This window comes from Scyliorhinus canicula, chromosome 13 (assembly GCF_902713615.1).
Source record: "Scyliorhinus canicula chromosome 13, sScyCan1.1, whole genome shotgun sequence".
NCBI classification, from domain to species: domain Eukaryota; kingdom Metazoa; phylum Chordata; class Chondrichthyes; order Carcharhiniformes; family Scyliorhinidae; genus Scyliorhinus; species Scyliorhinus canicula.
Window position 1 is genome coordinate 131,105,073 of NC_052158.1, and position 19,564 is coordinate 131,124,636.

General features: G+C 39.8%; 1 protein-coding gene across 7 annotated transcripts in view; it reads left to right on the top strand.

Annotated features, from left to right (window-relative positions):
* The window catches only part of LOC119975896 (sentrin-specific protease 5-like), a 39,139-nt gene extending 20,734 nt beyond the window's left edge, over positions 1–18,405 (top strand). For 4 of the 7 annotated variants that reach the window (XM_038815824.1, XM_038815823.1, XM_038815822.1 and 1 more), the window contains exons 3-10: positions 1,220–1,325; positions 2,173–2,320; positions 2,630–2,677; positions 3,373–3,450; positions 5,762–5,899; positions 10,830–10,913; positions 12,464–12,514; positions 15,651–18,405. In XM_038815824.1, coding sequence (XP_038671752.1) covers positions 1,220–1,325; positions 2,173–2,320; positions 2,630–2,677; positions 3,373–3,450; positions 5,762–5,899; positions 10,830–10,913; positions 12,464–12,514; positions 15,651–15,761 — 764 coding nt within the window. In that variant the 3' untranslated portion in view covers positions 15,762–18,405. Of the gene's footprint in view, positions 1–1,219; positions 1,326–2,172; positions 2,321–2,629; positions 2,678–3,372; positions 3,451–5,761; positions 5,900–6,971; positions 7,179–9,543; positions 9,623–10,829; positions 10,914–12,463; positions 12,515–15,650 lie in introns of those variants that run through there. The other 3 variants (XR_005462822.1, XR_005462824.1, XR_005462823.1) reach the window with 3 other exon arrangements.
* The last annotated feature ends 1,159 nt before the right edge of the window (positions 18,406–19,564 follow it).

The following is a 19,564-nucleotide window of genomic DNA, read 5'->3' on the forward strand; positions in this document are numbered from 1 at the left end:
ACTATCATTGAACACATTTAAGGCTGGAATAGACAGATTCTTGGTTTTGCGAGGAGTTAAGGGACATGGTGAGCAGGTGGAAAAATGGAGTTGAAGCCCAAGGTCAGCCATGGCCATACTGATTGGCCGAGCAGGCTCGATGGACCATTTGGTCCACTCCTATTTTTTTGTGTTCTTGTGACAGCAGTAGAGAGCACAATAGCTAAGTCCGACCTGCCATTCAAAGATGGACCCCAATTTGCTCTCTTTGTTGGTGGCTGTTACTTCCCTCTTCTTAGTCGAGTGCCTATGGTCAATTGTAATGCCCCAGGCTAACTCAGAATCAACTGTGGACTGAACCTTCATGGTCTGTGTAGCTAAGCTCAATGGTTGGTGAGTTCCTCGCCCAAAATATGGTTGGGTTTTTATTAATAGAAGGATCACTGAAGCTGTTCAGTTTGAAAATGGAATCTTCCTTTAACTTGTCGTGACAGTTTCTAGAGTTCTAGTTAAACAAGTTCTCAATGAGTCAAAGTACTCAAAAGGTGAACTAAAAGTACAATACTGCAGGTGCTGGAAATGTGAAACAAAAACAGAAAATTCAGGAAAACCTCAACAGGTCTGGCATTATCTGTGGAGAGAAACAAAGTTGATGTTTCAAGTCTGTGTGACTTCAGAGCTCTGATGAAGAGTTGTACGGATTTGAAACGCTAACTCAGTTTCTCTTTACATGTCTGTTTGAAAGTTAAATCACTTTCTGTGGCCCAGGAATATGTATATCCTTTTTATAGTTAATATTTTTGATCTCAAAGAAAATCTTACCATCTTCAGAAATATTTTAATCACACATTCTCAGTTACCCCCCTTGGGCGGAGACACCCTAAACAAATATAAATTGCTTGCATATATCAATGCCCTACTCTCCTCTTTTGTGCTACTTTTGGGTCAGGTGGCATTATTGATATGACAGAAGCAAAGAACATCTCTTGCTGTACCATGCACCACCTATAAACCAGGGCTTAGAAAGCAAAACTGCAAACTATATTAACTGTACCTTATCTGTTGTAGGTCGCAAAGCCAGTAGGTGACATAGGTTCCTTCAATAGTTAGTGAGCATGATCCACGTTCAGTGAACTCTAGAACTGGTTGTTTCTACCACATGTTTTAGTGTGTGATTATCTCCAGGCTATGAGTAATACTGGACAATGTACTTTTCTGATCTATATTTTGCTTTTCTCAGCTTTCCTCGATGAGTTTTTGGGAAAGTACGGGAGTCTTATCCCACTTACCGAGAATGATGTTCTGATGAAGCTAGAGCAGATCTTTCACCAAGATTTCCACGACAGGTATGTGTGGTAGACAGCACCTTGTGATGAGTGCTTGAACAGTTTGTTTTCCTGATCCATTTGAGATTCGCCTTGACCTTGAGATTTAGCTTTTGTAAAAGAGTAACATTTTATTGATCAAATGGCTTAATTAGCAAAAATGTCCCCCAAGACTTTTGCCTGTATGTGCTTTTACATGCTTCATTTCAGTAGTAGAGATTTGTGCAAAATACCCAAAGCCATTTGGACTGTATTACTGGAACTGCTTGATTCTGCAAAGAAAACATATCTAATAAATTAGACCTTTCAGCTGTGATTTCTCAGCAAGTATATGGCTCGTGTTATTTGTAACTATACATGTTTCTTAATGAAACAATGAAAAATAGAATTCACATTTATAGCATGCTTTATCGCTCAATTTCCAAAGAATTACTTATGAAATGCAGCCACTCTTGTGCAGGGACATGCAACTTTGCTTATGGTTATAATCTAAACACTTCACTTTCTGTAAATCCACCTGCACCACCAAACAGAAAAACTTATTTCAGCTGAAAAGTTGAGTGAGATTTGGCTGTGATGTTGTCCACAGTGAAACAGCTTGCCAACATTCACGGGCTAGGCTCCCATTAGTGTGAGGTACTTTATTCAGCTCATACCTGAGCAACCAAACCTTGGTGACAGTTTCTGCTAAGAAGGGAAGAAAATGCATAAGTACCCTTCAAGTCTGGTGGAGAATTCCTCTTGTGTTTCTATTAAAAAATGTGACCATTCAGAGTGTCCTTTAAGAGCATTGCTCATTCTAAATATGGCCCTTTCTCAGTACAGAGACCATTTTAAATTGTATCCTTCTATGTTCTGTGTGTTTCAGGAAGGTCTTCATACGCATGGAAGTACGAAAGTATCAGAAAGCGCAGGTGAACAGGCCAGTGTCCAGTTTCCAAGTGGTTTACAACAAGCATGTTTTGACTTTGGATGACCTGGCTACGCTTTATGGAGAAAACTGGTTGAACGATCAGGTCAGACAAGGGGACAAGTTGTGCCAGAAATGTTTATCTGTAATAGATCTTTGTGAGGGTCACATGTACCTCAGAAAGGTGACAATTTGTTTTATTGTTAGAGCGAGGTAGAGGTGTAAAAATATAAAAATGAGCTATTTTTAGACTAAGGGAGGATTGTAGTAGCCACCATCTACCACCTCCTGTATAAATGTTTTAATCTCCACTGCTAGTGTGATATATTTTCAACATTATTGAATAGAAGTATCACCTTAGCTAAATAGAGTATGTAGTAGTAAACAAATAGTTAACTGTCTGGTTCCCTTGCAGGTAATAAACATGTATGGAGAACTGATTGTAGATGCAGTACCAGATAAGGTGAGTTTATGCATCATAATACTAAAGGCTGACCTTTTATAGAAGGTCCATTGTTATAGTTTTGATAGTATGCCTCACTGTTTCATTCAGAGTTCCTTGGTGTTCATGTCTTTCAATTATAACAAACTACGGTGTTGCAATTGAGTTAGCCAGTTCATTCACTTCCAGAAAGTACAAAAAATCCCCCAAAAATATGTTGCCTTCCTACTTGATCGGGAATGTTGAGGGGGAAAGAAGCATTTTTTTCAGCTCTTTAAAGTAATGAATTGCTAGTCTGTGCATAACAGGAAGCATCAAATCTAATCCCTAGTGTGTTCTCAATTAGGTGATCTCATCTGGATGGGCAACATTGGTGCTTTAGTGCCCCTGGTTAAAATATATTTTATAAAATATATTTGAGTTCAATCCAGTAACCTCTGCTGTAGCTGCATGTATATGGGTTGGCCTGTGAGGGCGGGATCAGGCTCAACTGGCCAATACTTGTGAAAAGTGGCTACTGAGGAAAGGGTGGTTGTCATCTGTATCGAACTTTACTTTGGCAGCTATTAATACCTTCATGAGAGGTAGGGGGCATAAATCTAGCAAAAAGTGGGCTTGTATTATACACCTTGTAAACTCTGGATGGCAGGAGAAGCAAGGACGCCTCATGTTAATCAGGTTTCTGCTTCATTAATTTTACTTATTTGCCTTTCCAGGTTCACTTCTTCAATAGCTTCTTTTACAAGCAGCTTCAAACTAAAGGATACAATGGAGTGAAGAGATGGACGAAAAAGGTGAGTCATTGAGGGAGTGGACTGTGGCAACCAGCAAGACCACTGTATTTTAGGAAAACAGCTTATGAGTTGTTGTGAAAGCTATCGATGTTGTGAATACTGTGGGGTACCCAGAACATTTTGTTGCAAATTATAATGTTGTTCACTACATACGTCTGCATAATGTTTTTGCCTTCCACTTGTATGATTGACTTGACTTGACCAGTCCCGATGGAAGCATGTCTTTACATGAGTGGAAAGCCTGCATTTTCACCAACAGACCCCTTCAAATATCAGTGATTGTTCTGACCCAACCCAACCCCTGTACTAAAACTGATGACCACTTCCAAGTTGTTGTATAGTCAATCTAAGCTAGCATTCCCATGTTTTCCAGTCTAATTACTTTGAAGAGAATTTTACCCTTTTGATTTGGATCCTTCGAGATTTAGGTATTTAAAAGGATGAACCTTGAGCATAACTCAGCACAAGCACATTTTTACAGACTTCCGTATTGTAACAACCAACCAACAGATGTGTGAAATTCTAACTAATATACCGATTTTTAAACACCCCAGTTTTTTTTTCTTTAGTTTGGACTTGACCTGTTCTCTCTCACTCATTAGACATGAATGTATCAGAAATGTCAAGTTTTATGCTTGAGACCATAAGACATAAGAGCAGATGTAGGCCTTTTGAGTCTGATCCACCATTCAATGAGATTCTGGCTGATCTTCTATAATCCTCAACTCCACCTTTCCGTCTTATCTCCATAACCCTTAATTCACTTACTGATTAAAAATCTGTCTATCTTAGCCCTAAACATACTTAACCCAGCCTCTACAGTCCTCTGCGATAAAGAATTCCACAGATTCACTACCCTCTGGAGAGAAGAAATTCCTTCTCATCTCTGTTTTAAATGGGCAACACCTTACTCTGAGATTATGCCTCTGGCCCTAGACTCTCCCACAAGAAATGAAATGAAAATCGCTTATTGTCACAAGTAGGCTTCAAATGAAGTTACTGTGAAAAGCCCCTAGTCGCCACATTCGGGGAGGCTGGTGCAGGAATTGAACCCGCGCTGCTGGCCTGCCATGGTCTGCTTTAAAAGCCAGCTATTTAGCCCTGTGCTAAACCAGCCCCTGGAGAGGAAACATTCAGCATCAGCCCTGTCAAGCCCTCTGAGAATCCTATATGTCTCATATAAGGTCACACCTCATTCTTCTAAACTCGAATGAATACAGGCCCAACCTCTGCTCATCAGAAAATCCCTTCATATCTGGGATCAACCTAATCAATCTTCTCTGGACTGCCTCCAATGCCAATGTATCTTTCCTTGGTTAAGGGGACCATAAGGCAGCACGGTAGCATTGTGGATAGCACAATTGCTTCACAGCTCCAGGGTCCCAGGTTCGATTCCCGGCTTGGGTCACTGTCTGTGCAGAGTCTGCACATTCTCCCCATGTGTGCGTGGGTTTCCTCCGGGTGCTCCGGTTTCCTCCCACAGTCCAAAGATGTGCCGGTTAGGTGGATTGGCCATGCTAAATTGCCCATAGTGTCCAAAATTGCCCTTAGTGTTGGGTGGGGTTACTGGGTTATGGCGATAGGGTGGAGGTGTGGACCTTGGTTAGGGTGCTCTTTCCAAGAGCCGGGCTGAATGGCCTCCTTCTGCACTGTAAATTCTATGTCTATAACTGTTTACAATATTTCAGGTGTGGTATAACTGGTGCCTTGTACAGTTTTGATAGGACTTCCTATTTTGTATACTCCATTCCCTGTGAAATAAAGGCCAACATTCCATTTGCCTAACCAATTACCTGCTGAACTTGGATGCTACCTTTTTGTGATTTATGCATGAGGATCTCTAAATCCTTCTGCTGCAATTTTGTGCAGTCTTTCGCCGTTTAAATAATATTCAGCTCTTAATTCTACCTCCTGGATGGAAATTGCAACAACAAAGTGGACCAAAATGTTATTAAAATCTTTTAATCATCGACATGCTAAAGAAGAATACCTCCGAATAGTCAGATTAAAATGTCAGTCGTGTCATTCCAAGAATGGAATTAAATTCAGGCTATCCTCAGGTTATGCATCTACTAATTCTACACTAAAATAACTTATTTCCAGTTCATAATTTTAAGACTTTAAAAGTTGTCCTTTTCTCTTCCATTCCAAAACCAGTAGTAGAACCCCTAAACTATTTTATGTTTTTCTTCATTGCCTCTGCTTTTGCACAAGTTTTGTTCCATAACTCGTAAACTTATGTTCAAGCTGCAGGTTCTTGTTTTCTTCAGCCAATTTGTCTGCCTGACTTTATTTTGTTATTTCTGTTTAGGTGGATTTATTCAGTAAAGCCCTGTTGCTAATCCCTATTCATTTGGAAATTCATTGGTCGTTGCTAACAGTTGATCTTCCAAATAGGAAAATTTGTCTCTATGATTCTCAAGGCATCCATTTTAATTCCTGTGTTCAGGTAAGGCAATCATTCAAGTAATTTCTGGTCACTTTTTTAACCCCTTTTTGTTGTCCCTTCTTGAAGGCAGTGACCAGCTGAAATATGGTTGCATGAGTACTAATGGAAACCCTCCTAAATGGCAGTGTTTTCATGTGTAAGTCTATACAGTGAATAGCAGTAGATCATTCAATCAGGGAGCATGATCCTCTGCTTGTATGGATATCCTTTCCTAGCCAAGGGATGGTGAGGGCAGTTATAGCATTCCCAGTGTGAGCGGTAAATTTGATGTAGGCAAAGTTTCGAATCTTCTTGCACAGCATATCATTTCCCAGAGTAGCCATTCTCCGGAGGTTTTCTTCTTCAAGGTTGAAAAATGGCCAGATGGAGTTCTGACTGATGTTGAAGGTTTTTTTTCAAATATTTGGATACAGAAATGCAGTTTATATATGAGTCATGTATACAATTGGAATGTAACTTCTTCCTGTGGTGTTTTAAAATCCATTTGTCTTATGAGTTAAGGGATCTTGTCGGACACAATAATACACAATCAAATAAACTTGTGTACCCTTGTAGCAAGAGCCATATAAAAGCCACTAAACAGAAGATTGATACCAAATAGATTTTTAAAAATGGTTTGAGGTGCTGTATATGTATACAGCTCCATTGGAAGATTTTGCCTGGGAGCAGGACTCTGTTGAATGGTTTAATGTTTGAATCCATTTGTTGGTCAATCATTGTTATTGATACATTACGAAATATGCTAGTAACCAAACAAACTAATAATTTTTGGACCAACCTTCAATTCAATGTAACAATAATTACATGTCACAGTTCTTATTTATTCAGTAAGTGAACACAGAGTTTGAAACTTTGAATCTTCAGGTTTAGTGCTACCATGCAATGTAATGGTTAACATTAATGACGGGGTTAGCTGTAGCGCAGTCAGTGACATTCTTGCCTCTGCGTCAGAAAGTTGTGGTTTCAAGTCCCGCTGCAGGACTTGAGCACAAGTATCAAGGTTAACATTCTAGTGCAGTGCTGAGGGAGTGCGTTACTGTCAGAGCCTCGACTTAAATGGCCTATGTTCTAGCCATCTTTCAGATGAGATGTTGAATCAAGGCTGCACTGCTTTGTCGACTGAGTGCAAAAACTCTGATGACCCTATTTGGAAGAAGAAGAACAATGATGTTATCGCCCATATCCTGGCCAATATTTATCACTCAATGAACATCACAGAAACAAATTACTTGCTGACAATCACATTGCTGTTTGTGGGAGCTTTACTTTTTTAAAACAGGTAATTTATTTCCAGGTTGCTGGTGCCTTTGTTTCAATATTTAGTTTGATTGCTCCTATAACCTGTAGATGTGATCCAGTGTGACAAAACGTAACAGTACTTTGTATTGTGGCTTCATAAGAGGATGAAGCATGAGGATTCGAGTGATAGGTGATCTCTCCCAAATGGAACTGAAGTTGCCAGATTGTAGAAAAAAGAAGGTGCATTTACTTGGCATTGAGGCAATATTACAGAGGATGTACTACAGGAGCGATATACTACAAGATAGATAGCACATAAACTGTCCATTCGGCCCAACCTGTCCATTTCTGCATAATGTTTCATCTGTGTTCTGATCATTCATATAGAATTCTGAGGAGAGCATCGGTGGCACGGTGGTTAGCATTGCTGCCTCACAGCGCCAGGGACCCGGGTTCAATTCCAGCCTTGGGTGACTGTCTGTTATTTGCATGTTCTTCCCGTATTTGCATGGATTTTCTCCAGTTGCTCCAGTTTCCTCCCAAAGTCCAAATTGTGCAGGTTAGGTGGATCGGCAATGCTAAATTGCCCCTTAGTGTCCAAAGATGTATTGGGGTTATTGGAGTAGGGTGGGGAGTGGGTTTGGATGGAGTGTATTTTCAGAGGGTCGGTGTAGACGGGATGGGCCGAATGGCCTCCTTCTACATTGTAGGGATTCTATGATTCTATCATGCACATGTGTAATTCACCCCAGTAACTTGCTGATTGCAATTTGAGAGAGTACTGATTGTTCTACTCTATATTTGAGGAGGATGTTCTACTCTATATTTGAGGAGGATGTTTTGTGATCCTCAAGGTGAAGGTTCTAAAGAATGGAGTAATTTACAGTGTCCCTGATGTCACCATCCATCATGTCAAAGATCACGTAGAGCACAGGTTAATGCAAAGCAAAAACTTTTCTGTTTCCCCCACCCCCCCCCCCAAACTATCAAAAATGTTCCCTAATAGGGCGGCATGCTGGCACAGTGGTTAGCACTACTGCCTCATGGTGCTGAGGATCCAGGTTCGATCCCAGCCCCGTGTCGCTGCCCGTGTGGAATTTGCACATTTTCCCTGTGTTTACGTGGGCCCCGCCCCCACAATCCAAAGATGTGCAGGCTAGGTAGATTGGCCACGCTAAATTGCCCCTTAATTGGAAAAAATTAATTGGGTACTCTAAATTTATTTTTAAAAATTAAAAATGTTCCCTAATCTTGAACTAAAATGGCATTGATTTGCCAAACCATTGACTTCTGTCCTCTCTAGATGATATTGCTAATTTGTGCTTGGTTCTGCAATGTGAATGCACAGTGATTCAGAAGTGGATAACTGCTGCCGTGCTCTTTTCACTTACCCCACGTAGAAAGGGGAGTTTTGTATTGCATCAATTTAAACTGGACTCAGACTGTCAGCAAGAACAGTAAGCATCCAGTTGGTTTCAGTGTATTATTCACAAACCACCTAATATTGTATTTTTTTTAAACAGCTTCTGTTAATATTTAGAAATGTAGAGGATGCTGTCTAACTATGTGTAGTACAGCATGGAAACATTGTCTACTGAAGTATGAACTGCAGAGCGGTTTAAAACTATCTTTTAAAATATGCACAGGAAGTTCCTTTGCATCACTTCCTGGGGTAAATCGAAAATAAATTGCCCTTTTCTCTGATTTATTTATGTCATCCTTATAGGACAGAATAATATAGACCACTTTATATACAATAGGTATTTCCTCAAATAGGTATTTGACCTATGCTGCAGAGCTATCCTAGGCTACTTTCCCTTTTTAATGTGCTACTGACAACTCAGAGTATGGTTCCCAGTTTTGTTTCTTTGTATAAACCTGAGAACGTTGCAAAGTGTGACCAGTGAGCCAGTCCAGTAATAACAGTTGTCAAGAATTAGTCCGATGATCTAGTTGAGGCTATAATCTTTTTCAGCTTCTGGTGTTGGCTAACTAAATGGTAATAATGTAATTCTTGCCCCATTTGGATTGTGCTGACCACTTTTTCAAAAATAAATAAAATATTAAATTTTGGAGAGAACCAGATCTAAGTGACAAAATCAGAAGGGGAATTGTAAATGAAAGGCCAATATTTTGAACAGGAAAGTTGAATAAGAAAAGGAAGAATAATTGATGCAGAAAGCAGGGGGGAGGGAAAGTGGGGCAAAGAGGAGGACTTGTCACCATCCCATGGCTAAATTACCCTTGAGTTAGGCAGTTAATCTCATAAAATGTGGAATAATGTGGGTTGTGGGGGGGTCTCCTTGATCCCTTTATAATAATTCTCAACACCCAATATACATGAAAAAATGCAATGTCCAAGTCTAAAAACATTCCAGCTTTTTGGTTGGTTATTCCCAAAACAGGAAGTGATGTAAAGGAACTAATGGGGCTCTGAAGATGACGGGTCAAATGTCGAGCACCGTGTCCAAAAAAAACAATCAGGTGAGCCGCAGGACATTTTTTTGATGCTAGCAATGGGTATTTAGGTGATAAATTCTTCGTTACCAGGAGTTTGATAACTTATTGGTATAAGGATATTCCACCAAAAAGTGGACTGAGTTGTAAAATCATCCCAGTGAAATAAACCTGAACAGAGATACTTCAAGTCTTTGAAATGTTACCAGATGAAACTCCTTGATAAGTAAGAAAATTGTTGACCACTGAACATTGGCTTTTATACCCAATAGCGTCTCCAGAATTTAGTATGTTTGTTCAAAGTACTTATTATTGATTATTTTTTGAATTACATTATTTTGCTGAAGTCCTTCACTTCATAGCTAGGAAGTGTGTTGTTTCTCTCCTTTCCATGAGCCACTTATGAGCAAGAGCAACCTAGAGTATAATAGTTACCAAGTATATATATATATATATATATATATATATATATACACACTTAAATATAAACCTTTCTGCCTCTATGCAATTGCTTCAAGCTCCATCTGCCAGCTTCCGTGTTGGCTTGACCAAAACTAGCAACTTATTATTTGAAGAATCCTGAACACAAACTGGTTACTTCCCTCCTTTAACATGGTTTGTGGCTACATTGCAGCATCTTATAATCCTGTTAAAATATTTACAGCACATCCGTAGATCGGAATGTTCTTGAAACATTTAGTTTGAATAAATACTCTAGGAACTGCTGTGGGGTGCAAAAATCAAACTCCAATAAGGTTGACATAGGTGCCTTTGTTGCCTTATGACGGTAAATTGACGGCAGCACGGTGGCGCACTGGGTTAGCCCTGCTGCCTCACGGCGCCGAGGTCCCAGGTTCGATCCCGGCTTTGGGTCACTGTCCGTGTGGAGTTTGCACATTCTACCCGTGTTTGCGTGGGTTTTGCCCCTTGGAAAAAATGAATTGGGCACTCTAAATTATTATTTTTTAAATGACGATAAATTGTACAAATTGTGCAACTCCTTTACCCAAGCTAATTGGAGTAAGGTACTAGAGGATAAGTGGCACTTGTGGAAACATGCTGCTGAAGTAAATGCCTTCAGGGAGGAATTAAAATTGATGTGGGGGGAGAAGTGGTGAATCTAGGTTTGAGTTCTCTGTTCCTCATAAAGTAACTTGGAGCAATTTCGAAAAGGTGCACGTTGTTTCTTATTTCTTTTCTTATGTCTGATTTGCCCAACTTTTCTGGTTCACAGAACATTCTGAGGTATTTAAAGACAGAAGCTGGTGAGAGAAATCTTCCTGCATTCCTGGAAGGGTGGAAAGCTTTTGCCACGACGGTAAGGTTCAGGTAGATTAACTTGCTTAAAGTTCAACTTCGAGTAGGCTCCAGACTGGAACTAACTAACTGATTGCTACAGATGTCACCATAAATTGTACATATGGTACTTTAGCTTTATAAATACGAAGCTTTAGTGTAGCCTGCCCTTACGTTGCTGTTGGGTGATTTTGGTTCTACATGAAAGCTGACTAATTCCCTCAACTCTGGCTCCTCTTTCTGGACACTAATTGAAAAGCGGAATACCACAGATGCTGGAAATATGAAATAAAAACAGAAAATGCTGGAAATACTCAGCAGGTCAGGTGAAAGTTCATGACCTGAAAGTTCATGTTCCTCTCCTGTCAGATGCTACCTGACCTGAGTATTTCCAGTCATATAGTTTTACAGCACAGAAAGAGGCCTTTCAGACCATTGTGTCTGCACAGGCCATCTCGCACCAATCCGAATCCCATTACTTGATTCGTAGCCTTGTATGCTGTGGCATTTTCAAGTACCCATCTAAATGCTTCTTGAATGTTGTGAGGGTTCCGGCCGCTGCAGCCCATTCAGGCAGTGAGTTCCAGATTTCCACCACTCTTTGGATGAAAATGGTTTTCCTCAAATCCTTTCTCAACCTCCTGCCCCCTGGTTATTGACCCTTCTACTAAGGAAAAATGTTCCTTCCACCTGCCCCATCTATATCCCTCAATTTTGTACATCTCTTATCAGGTCCCCCAGCCTTCTCTGCTCTAAGGAAAACAACCCCAGCACAAGCAGCCTTGTTTCATAGCTGAAGCATTCCAGCCCTGGCAACATCCGGAATCTCCTTTACATCCTTTCTGCTGCAATCGCATCCTTTCTATAGTGTGATGACCAGAAATGCACACAGTACACTATCTGTGGCCTAACAAGCATTTTAGAGCTTCCAAGTGTTTTATACAGCTCCATCATGACCTCCCTGCTTTTACATTCTATGCCTCGGCTAATAAAAGCAAGTATCCCATATGCCGCCTTAACCACCTTGTCAATCTGTCCTGCTGCCTTCAGTGACCTATGGACATGCACCCAAGGTCTCACTGGTCTTCTACGTCCTAGGTCACTACGCTTCATTGTGTATTTGCTTGCCTTGTTAATTCTTTCAAAATGCATCACCTCACACTTTTTAGGGTTAAATTCCATTTGTACACTCTTCTGACCAGCCTGTCTATATCGTCCTGTAATCTAAGACTTTCCTACTCGCTTTTGACCACACCGCCAGCAAATGTTTAGTGCTTGTACTGACCTCAATCAGGTTGGTAATTGGGTTGCTGCAGTTCATTTCAGACCCTCTGCACAAGAAAGCGGTTTGTAAATCTGCCGAGGGGTTGCACGTGTGTGGAACTGATTTTGAAGATTGGGTTTGGGTTAACTGCTTTCACTGGCTTTCCCCATGGACTTGGTAGTACTCCATTGGATGAAATTGGGAGGGAGGGTTACATTTTTTTTTAAAGTAGAGTTGCTTTAACATGACAGTTTCAGCAAATTGGCTGCTTGCATATTATACTTAATTTCTGTGTTCCCCTTCCCTAGTGTATTCCTCAACAGAAAAATGATAGCGACTGTGGTGTGTTTGTTCTTCAGGTAAGGATAACTTCTCATTTTCCCTGAATTAATTTTGTAAAGTGGTTGTGAAGCTTTGTGACTAATAAAATATTCAAATCATCTGTGAAGGCTGAAAATGGTTCCTAGCTAGGAGCAATTGGAACCTTTGCAGACAGCAGACTAGGTACCGAACCAGAAACAAGGCCACAATTGGACTTTATCATTGCTATGTATCTTTGCTGTTTAGGACATGTGGTGGCTTTAAAATTAATACTCTTTGAATATGTTTGATGGTTTATAGGGCCAAGGGTCCAAATGCAACCCAGCAATGATTACCACCTTCACAAGGAGAAAGTGGAAATTAAGCCTTTCTTTTGCATGTTACATTTTGGAGCTCTGTCAAAATGTTTCACTAACTGTGCTGCATTTGAAGTGCTGTTATTAGGAGAGTAGCTGGGAGAAAATCAAAAACCAATAAGGTGCAGGCTGAAGTACTGTTATAATATTGGAGGCTTTGTCCTGCCAGAAAATATTTTAATGTGTTTCATAGTCAAATCTTTTTTAAGAACTGCAAATGTTTTAACTCTGATAATACTGATATAAAATGCTGAAAATATCAGCACCTGAAAAGCGAGGCAAATGGTCACCAAACTTTGAAACGTTAAACTTTTTCCAATTTTTTTTTATTATTAATCAAAGTAATATAGTGAATTAAGCTTTCGCATGCAAGCATTCAAGCAGAAATTAAGCACCAGAACTCCGGACTCTCTAAAGCGGCCATTTATTGCTTCTCGGAACCTTTACTTTGCTGGAGAACTCAACATAATTTGTGGTTCTGTTACTAAAATAGCAAGATGATTTGTTATCGTACTAAAATGCATGCTTCAATAAAAATTTATAGCTTTAAGAATATGTTCCAAGTACAATCCCCATAGCACCAACTTGTAAGGCAGGTGATTATTATCTGGATACAATCTCTTTGTCTTTGGTATTGATTTCTGCCAAGTATTGTTTAAATGAGCAACATGTTTCTCTTCAGTATCTCAATTTTCTCTGAAACCACATTAAGTATCATTTGGCTTCTGGCTGACTTTTAAAAAATCTTTCTGTTAAAAGAACAGAGAGGCAGAATGTAAGAATTTTACCTAGTCACATCACTGGAGTGGCCATGTAAAACTTCACACATCCAGGCCATTGTTGAGCATTCCTGAGATAACTAAAACATCCTTTGAAAACCACAGTTAAGGATTACTTGACTATAATAGCCTTAATTTTACTTTTATTTTAAATCATCTGTGGTAAACCTGACTTGTGTTGATTATGTTGACAATCACAAGTTACAACATCAGTGTCAGGTTGTGTTGTGATGTTTCAGTTTGGTTGCATCTCACCTTTGTTTTGCAGCACCAACAAACAATTACTGCTTGGAATAGACTTGCCTTCCGAGACCCTTCCAAGCCAAAGATTGTTATTGGAAGTTTAACATAAGGGACATAATGGTAAAGAAAGATTAAGGAAGTGTGTTCCAGGGATTGAAAACTGGCTGTCATACAGAAAACAGAGTTGGAATAAATGGGTCCTTTTCAGAGTGGAAAGATGTCATTAGTGGAGTACCGCAGAGATCAGTACTTGACCTGCAATTGTTCACTATTTACAAAAATAACCTGGAGGAAGGAACAGAATGTTGTTTCCAAATTTGCCGGTGATACGAAAATAGGTAGAAGGGCATGTTGTGATGAGGATGTTGTGATTCTGCAACGAGATATAAATAGATTGGATGACTGGGTGAAAACCTCTCAAATGGAATTTAATGTGGGGGAATGTGAGGTCATGCACTTCAGAAGGAGGAATGAAAAGACAGATTATCTAAATGGAGAGAGATTGAAGGTGGGTGAAGTACAGAGAGATTTGGGTGATCTAGTGCATGAATCACAAACTAGCAGGCAGGCCCAACAAATAGTTAAGAAGGCAAAAGGCATTTTGGCCTTTATGGCAATGGGGTTGGAGTTTAAAAATGGGGACGTTTGTTGCAATTGTACAGGGTGTTGGTAAGGCCTCGCCTGGAATGCTGCGTACAAGTTTGGTCCTCTTTCCTAAAAAGGATATAGTAACTTTGGAGAGAGTCCAAAGGAGATTCACCAGGCTAATTCCTAGGATGAGAAGGCTGTTCTATCAAGAGAGACTAAATAGTCTGGGTCTGTATACCTTGGAGTTTAGAAGAGTGAGTGGTGACCCTATTAAAACATACAAGATCCTGAGGAGGCTTGACAGGACGATCATAGCTACAAGATAAAGGGTCGGTCATTTAAAACTATGATGCATTAAATTTCTTTCTCACATAGGGTGGTGAATCTCTGGAATTCTCCACCCCGGAGGATGGTGGAGGCTGGATCATTCGAATTATTTAAAGTGGAGGTGGATAAATATTTGATAAATCGAGGAATAGAGGGCTATGGGGAAATGGTACAGGAAATGAAAAGGAGAGCCAGCATAGATCGGACATGATCATATTGAATGGTGGGGCAGGCTTGAAGGGCCCAGTGGCATATTCCTTCTATTTCTTGTGTTCTCAAGTGTAAAATCGTATTGGGAGCGCCTGAAATGTAAAGGCTAGTGGGAAGATTCCGACAAGTGAGAAAAGTCTCTCCACAATAAACTGAATGGATTGTTAAGGTTTAATTTAGGAAAGTATAACTAAGTAAAGACAATTTAACCCACCTCTTGTCATTTGGGCACGTGTACTCAACCCAAGTAGTACATTTCAGCTTGTCATTGTGTCATTGGTAGCACTGAATCAGAGGATTTATGATTCAAAGCCCATTCCAGTGTACCATTCCAGTGTATAATCAAGTTTGACACTGCAGTGCAACCATTATGCCATCAATGTCTGTTCTGCTAATTTAATTCATTTTATTGCTGTTTCTGCAGTGCTGGTGTGCACAATATGGATGCCACATTAGCCTACTGTATTATTTATACAATTGTTTTGGAGAAATTTGATAGAGTGCAACATAAATCCTTTCCCTCTTTCTGCTGTGTCCTAATTCCTCTGTTCTCTGATGTATTGACGTGGGTGTGGCTGGTTGTGTGTTTCCCCCATCTGCTACTCGCCAATTCTTTAAAGAATTTGAAACTTTCTCAGTATGCTGATGCTGTATTTCTGTTGCCTCTCTAGTACTGCAAGTGCCTGGCTCTAGGAAGACCCTTTCAATTTTCTCAGAAAGACATGCCTGAAGTAAGAAAGCTGATCTACAGAGAACTGTGTGAGTGCAAGCTTTTGGAGTGAGCTGGCAGGAAAGAGCTGATTCAAACTCCTCGCAGGAAATTGCATTCCAGAAGAACGGTGTGGCCAGTACTGTTACATGACATATGGAAGGCAGGGAGGAAGTACTGAAGGCACAGTGGCAGAGTTCCCCTCCTTTCCAGGTGCATGCATGGCCTGAGCACCTTCAGACTTACTAAAAGCACAACTTTGCTCGATTGGCCTGTTGCTGACAAATTGCATGTAGCAGTAGACTATAAATTTAGACTTCCTTATCGTCTGCATATTTTGAGAACCCTAAAGGAAGTAGTAAAATTTACATTAACTTAAGGGAAAAACTGAAGTCTTAGTGTAGAAATTGTTCCAGGTATTAAGTGAGAACCCCCTCTTCATATTCACTGGGGAGAGTTTCACTTTTTCCACAGGTGTTTAATGACCATTAGGTCATGGTGTTGACCTGCAGCATGTTTAAAAGTGAAAATTGTTTCATTCAAAAAAACACAGTGACTCTGGGGTCCGTACTGTGAATGTCAGAGGCGATGGTAACACGAGGCATCAGTGCTATAAATTTTACATGTTTAAATCAAGGCATATTTTCAATCTACTTGTTTTTCTGTATTTTCCTCTCACGTTCAATGGGCTATACTTCCCCATTCCATTAGTAAATCAATGGAATTAATTTGCCAGAGTGACATTATAATTTGATCTCAGAGTTGGTGTATGTATTTGCCATGCTTTTTTTTAATATATTTTATTCCAAACTCAAACCAATTATAGTTACAGAGAACATTACACATACCATTAATATACACAATTTGTACAAATGTTTCCACATTATATCCCTCCTCCCCCCTGGTATTTGCCATGCTTGATATTGATGAAAAGCATTTTCCCTTCCTGCTTAAACAAAAATATTATTCTTTTGTATTTTATTTCTAACTCTGGATCTTATGCTCTGAAGGACTAATCAGGCTCAATATCGAAGTTCTTTCCTTTCAAACATCAAGTACCTAGGTGTTGAAAACCTGGGTACTGCCAACGTAACCGTTTGCTTTTAATTGTTTGATTGTGAACTTGGCTGGCAAGGTTAGCATTTATCATCCATCACTAGTTGCCCTGAGAAGGTAGTGATGAGCCTCCATGAACCGCAAACAATATGATGCAACTGAGGGCATTTGAGTCAACTACTGGTATGAGACTGCAGTCACATTTAGGCCAAGCCTGATGAGGACCTCAGGTTTGTTACTTTTTTTTAAACAACAATCTGGCACCTTCATTCTCAATATACTGATAATTGTTTTTAACATGAAATAAACTTTACAAACTGCAGTGGTGGAAATTGAGCGCATGTGCTCAGAATTAATAGCGCAGCCATTACACTACTGTAACTTGTACCTACTTTTATAGTTCCATTTGCCATTTGATATTTTTTGACTGGTCAATCATGTGATTTATAACCTAGAAAACTGGTATCCGACTAGTATGAACTTTTTTTAATTTTGTCTTTTCTTTCAAACAAAAAGATGGGAACTAAGTGGAGGAATTCTTGAATGAATTGAGTCAGTGTTTGAGGGTGAGAATTTTTCTGGATGGTGCTCAGTTTTCAAATATGGGGTGGGGGGGGAGGGGGGAGTATAGACTGCTAACCTCATACTGCTCTGCAACAATACTGCAAATAGATTTCAGATTTTCATTATTTGACTTTTTTCACCCATAGTTAAATATTTTCAAAATTTGCCCATAACTTTGCAGTCTGAACAAGTAAACCTAGAATATATATATTCATTGCTTTGGTTAAAGCATGAATTCCACTGTGACAGTTGATTGTCCCAATTACTTGAAATCAAATCAGTAAGTGAAAAATAATTAAAACTTCCTTCTGTATTAGGAAGCGTGAGAGGCATTGAACTAAGTATTTCCATCATAAATTGATGGAATTATCTCATTTAAGTGCTGGATACTTGCAGGTGGAGGTTCTGGTTATGATTCTGAAAAGAAACTGCCTTATTTTGGTACTGTGATTTCGCAATCCTGGAAGGAGCTTTTAAATCTGAATTTTCAGACTCTCGTTGGAACTATCTGGCTGTACTGAATCTGCATTCATGGTGTTGAGCAATGGCAGTGCATCGCGTGGCCAGTACCCTTTAGGAGGGTACAAAGATGCAATTAAATATTTATAAGAGCTACTTTGTACTGAGCTAAAACTATCTTGGTACACCATCTATTGTATCCAGAACCCACCAAGTCTTTTACAGATTAGGAGAGGAAAGATGTGTCACATTATAAACATTAGTGCAATAATAGAAGCTGTGAGTAAAGTAGGAGAGACTTTTTTTTTACTCACACAAGGAGAGCTGTTGTAATTAGTTCTATGTTGTTATGGAAATTGGACAATAAAGTATTTGGGAAGTATCTAACCCTTCCTACTGACTTCTCATTGTCTTCCCTGCATCTTTTCCTTATTGTGTGGTGTTGACCTTTTGCAAGGGTTTATTTTTGCCTATTTTCTGTTCACAGTCTGGAGTTTTTAGTTAATTGTGCTGTGTTTAACTGAGAATGATGTACGACACAATACCAAGAAGTATTTGTACGATGCTGTTATCCATGTGGTTAAATTACCCAAATCTGAAATATTAACATTGCTAATATAAAAATGGTGTAAATATTTGACGTTCAGTGTATGCATATTAATTTCAGCACTTTAAATGGTAACCACTTAAATGTGAAAGAGTTGTTTTTTCTTTCAAGAGTTGTTAATCTTGAATTTTGTTGATACTTGCAACTAGTTGTTAATGCATGGCAAACTGCCTGCAGTTGATGCCTGCCATTTGCAGGCAATCTTCATTTCTATACGCTGTATTAACATTCTTGAGTCTGCGTACATTTCCTGGTGCAAGTATGGGCAGGGACTGGAGAAACTGGGGGTTTTCTCCTTAAAAGTAGAGATGGTTAAGTGGTAATTTGATAAAGGTGTTTAAAATTAAGGCTTTAGATGGAGAAATGGTTTCCAATGGCAGAAGGTTCAATGATGGGAGGACACAGATTTGCAGTGAATAGCAAAGAAGCAACTTAAGGAAAACCTTAATGTTGAAATGCACTGCCTGATAAGCTGAATGATCTGGTGGGGTTTAGGGGATAGGGCTGGGGCCTTGGTAAAGTGCTCTTTCAAAGGGTTGGTGCAGACTTGATGGACTGAATGGTCTTCTGCACTGTAGTGATTCTATGATTCTTCTATGATACTTCTATGATGTAATTTCAACTTCACGATTTACAGTGAAGTTTTCACTGGAGGAGAGAAGACTGAGGGGCGACCTGATCAAGGTGTACAAGATTATGAGAGGCATGGACAGGGTGGATAGGGAGCAGCTATTCCCCGTAGTTGAAAAGTCAGTTACGAGAGAACACAAGTTCGAGGTGAGGTGCATTTTAGGTGGGATTTGAGAAGAAAATTTTTGATTCTGGTGACTGCTTGGGAGGGTGGTAGAGGCAGGTTGCCTCACATCCTTTACCTGAATGAGCACTTGGCATGTCGTAACATTCAAGGCTGTGTGGGTCAAGTGCTGGCAAATGGGATTAGGTAAGCAGGTCGGGTGTTTTTCATATATCGGTGCAGACTCGAAAGGCCTCTTCTGCACTGTAATATTTTGTGATTCTATGAAAGTGACATTTCATCCGAACAAGTTGAAACTTGCAAATGAGAAGGAGCAAGAAGCAAGCCTTATTGTGGAAGATGAACAGTCACATCCTGCTTCAGCGATGGCTCCCTGGATGTGTTGATGGGTGCTGAAGCAGCGAGAGGGAAGAGGTCAGTAACAGGATCATGCCAC